Consider the following 3,626-nt stretch of genomic DNA (forward strand, 5'->3'; position numbering starts at 1 on the left):
ACCATCATTGCGCTTTTGCAGCGGTTTTACGACCCTCTTGGTGGCGAAATAAGGTTTGATGGTGTTGCCATTGATAAGTTGCAGCTCAAGTGGTTCAGGTAAGGACAGGTTTCATTTGGTGAGAGGATAGGAATATAGAATCGTTAGTTATGCCTGTGTTTGGATATTTTCTGAACAATATCGAGAAAAGCTTTGAGAGATAGAGATGAATTTTATTTAGATAGTCAATTTTTTTTAAGCTACCATCTAATATAAATACTAATTTTTAAATTTTAAATTTAACTTTAAATCTATACTCTTCAAAAAATAATTAAAAAATAATATTACAATAAAAATAGATCCATATTAACTATTTAAAAATTAATTTTCTATATTTTTTGCACAGAAAGTATATAAATTTTGTATGCATTTTCTTCTTTGTTAACTAAATAATTTTTTAATTTTAATAATTATATTACATGTATATCTTTTACAATAAATATTATTTTAATATTAATATTTTTTTAATAATTATATACATATTTTTTATTTTTAAAAAATAATTTAAATACGTAATTAATTTATAACAAATATATTTTTATATGAATGCCAAAAGTATTTAGATCTAATTTGGATAAATAATTTAATTAATTTTTTTAAAAATAGCTTAAATAATAATATTTATATTAAAAGTAGATTATAAATAAATTATTTTATATTTAGTTTTTTAATTCTAAAAATATTTATTAGAGATAAGTCATTTTTTTTAACTTTTTCATAAACACTTAAATAACTTTTTAAAAAACTATAATTTAATTTTAAAAATTACACTAAACATTAATACTATACATTTTTATAAATTAAAAGTTAAAAAAAATTACTTATAACCTTATCCAAACAAGTCTTAATATATAAATACTATTATTTTTTGTGTTAAGTACAATATCTGCCGAACTACTACAAAACAAGAATGGAAGAGTCACGATTTTTAAACTTTATTATTTGGCTGTATTGTTATTGACAAAATTTGATCAATGTAAGAAAAAAAAATTCTGAATTTGTTACTTGTTCAGATCACAGATGGGGTTAGTGAGTCAAGAGCCCGCATTATTTGCCACCAGCATCAAAGAGAACATCCTGTTTGGGAAGGAAGATGCAACAGAGGCTGAGGTCATTGAGGCTGCAAAAGCTTCCAATGCTCATAATTTTATTTCCATGCTGCCTCAGGGTTATCAAACCCAGGTAGTGTGACAAATGCTCACTTCTTTTAGAAAATCAACCATTACAACAATTCAATTATTGTTATTATTATTATTTAATAATAAAAAAATATTTATACTATTTTATTTATATTTTTATATATTTTTTAAAAAATTTATTAATTATATTAGTATTAAAAATAAAAAACAAAAATTATACATAAAAATAATGTATATAAAATTCTTATTAATTAATTCAACTATGCCAGAAAATCAATATTACAACCACAATTCTAGAAAACAACAAATGGGGGGATAGCAAAAAAAAGTTCAATAAAATAAAAAATCACATTTTTAAGTTACCTTTTTATCCCTTTTCACTTGTTCTCTTTCTTCTCTACACTACAATTTCATTCACCCACTTTTAAGTTTTAACCATTGGCCACCACTTCAGTTATCAAATTTTATACCTTAAATTAGTTTTACTTTATTTCACTTTCAAATATATATATTTTTTTTAATTTCAGATTTTTTATTACTTTTAGTTTTGAATATTTTTTTTAATGTTTAACTATTAGTTGATTTGTTGGTTGAAAAAAGGGTTGAATTCCAATATTTTGTCTTATTGATTACATGCGTGCAGGTGGGTGAGAGAGGAACTCAAATGTCAGGTGGACAAAAGCAGAGGATTGCAATTGCTAGGGCCATAATTAAGAAGCCAAGAATGCTTCTTCTGGACGAAGCAACCAGTGCACTAGACTCCCACTCAGAGCGAATTGTCCAAAAAGCCCTCGAACAAGTATCTGTTGGCTGCACCACCATCGTCGTCGCCCACCGCCTGTCCACGATTCGCAATGCCGACGTCATCGTTGCCATGCGAGCCGGAAAGGTGGTGGAGATGGGCACTCACGACGACCTCCTCTTGAATCATGATGGACTCTATTCCTCCATGGTTCGTCTCCAACAAACTGAGAAATCAGAAACAGATGAATCTGTAACTGCCCCAACAACTACTATTCATGTTCCTTCTTCTATGTCGGCTAGTGACACCGCTGATATTCACCACCTATGTTTAATTCATACAGGTATCAATATTTAAAAGGAAGTTTTTTCTCTAGTAAAATATTTAAATTTTAAAACAAATTAATTGAATCTTATTTATGTAAATGCTTTTCTTTATTGAAATACTCTACTTGAATAAATTTTGGTCTAATAAAATTTGAAATAGTCTACTTTAATTCTTGTTGGTAATTTATTCTTCTAGTGTCATTTTATCATGTAATCAATTGTTTTAGTACTTAATAAAAAATAAAAGATATTTTCTATGAGAACTAAAAAAAACCTAAATATTTTATACATGTAGATAATCATTTAAAAGAATATATATATATATCAAAAATAGAAAAATTTGAACTCGCAACTTCTTAGATGAGTATGAAAAGATTATACCATTTGAGTTATAACTTATTAGAAAATATAATTATATATAACTGTGTAAAACACTATTAGTTCATAATAAATTCAAAGTTAAACTCAGAATATTATCATGAAATATTTTTAAAAGGCGATATATTAAAAAATGAACTTGATAAGTCTGAACAAAATTTAGGTATTCAAATTAAATTTTTTAAATAAAAAGAAAAACTCTTGTAGTAAATATTCAATGAAAAGAATATTCTGGTAGATGGAACCTTATATATGTAATTGTTTTATGTGAAGTTGATATTTAACAATAGTTAAATAATTCAATAAATTTAATTAAATTATTATTTAATGATTTTTAATTATAACTTTAAATGAAGACGCGTGACTTTTTATTATTTTCATATATCTATTATAGATGATGATGACAACATTGAAAAGGTGGAAGAAGAGAAAGAGGAGAATAAGAACGCTCAGGCGACGGCATCGTTCTGGAGGCTGCTGGCACTGAACCTTCCGGAGTGGAAGCAAGCAGTTATGGGTTGCTTGAATGCGATGGTGTTCGGTGCAGTTCAACCGGTGTACACTTTGATTATGGGGTCGATGATGTTTGTGTATTTCGACAGCGATGATGAAGAGATAAAGAGGAAGACGAAGGAGTACTCGGTTTGCTTTGTGGGACTGTTTGTGTTGTCTTTGATTGTGAACATCGGGCAGCATTATAGCTTTGCATATATGGGAGAGTGCTTGACCAAAAGAATTAGAGAGACTATGTTTAAAAAGATACTCACCTTTGAAGTTTCCTGGTTTGATCTTTCTGAAAATTCTACCGGTGCTATTTGCTCTAGGCTTGCCAACGATGCAAATGTGGTACGTTTTTTGTTTTTTTTTTTTAACTTCCTCTTGGATGGTATCATTATTAAATAAAAAAATAATACCTATTTATAAAAAATTAAATATCAAATCAGTTATTATATATTTATATATAAATACATATTTTATTTAATATATATATTTTATATTAAT

At 27.1% G+C, this 3,626-nt stretch overlaps 1 protein-coding gene across 1 annotated transcript in view; it reads left to right on the forward strand.

The window, feature by feature from the left end:
- Nucleotides 1-3,626, forward strand: part of LOC107485180 (ABC transporter B family member 15-like) — an 11,407-nt gene that overhangs the window by 4,929 nt on the left and 2,852 nt on the right. Inside the window, exons 6-9 of the mRNA XM_052260997.1 lie at nucleotides 1-98; nucleotides 1,053-1,221; nucleotides 1,822-2,263; nucleotides 3,019-3,470. The exon at nucleotides 1-98 is cut by the window's left edge and continues 63 nt beyond it. Of these exons, the coding sequence (XP_052116957.1) occupies nucleotides 1-98; nucleotides 1,053-1,221; nucleotides 1,822-2,263; nucleotides 3,019-3,470 (1,161 nt within the window). The remainder of the gene's footprint in view (nucleotides 99-1,052; nucleotides 1,222-1,821; nucleotides 2,264-3,018; nucleotides 3,471-3,626) is intronic.

The sequence above is a fragment of the Arachis duranensis genome, chromosome 4, assembly GCF_000817695.3.
Source record: "Arachis duranensis cultivar V14167 chromosome 4, aradu.V14167.gnm2.J7QH, whole genome shotgun sequence".
In the NCBI taxonomy this organism is placed as follows: Eukaryota; Viridiplantae; Streptophyta; class Magnoliopsida; order Fabales; family Fabaceae; genus Arachis; species Arachis duranensis.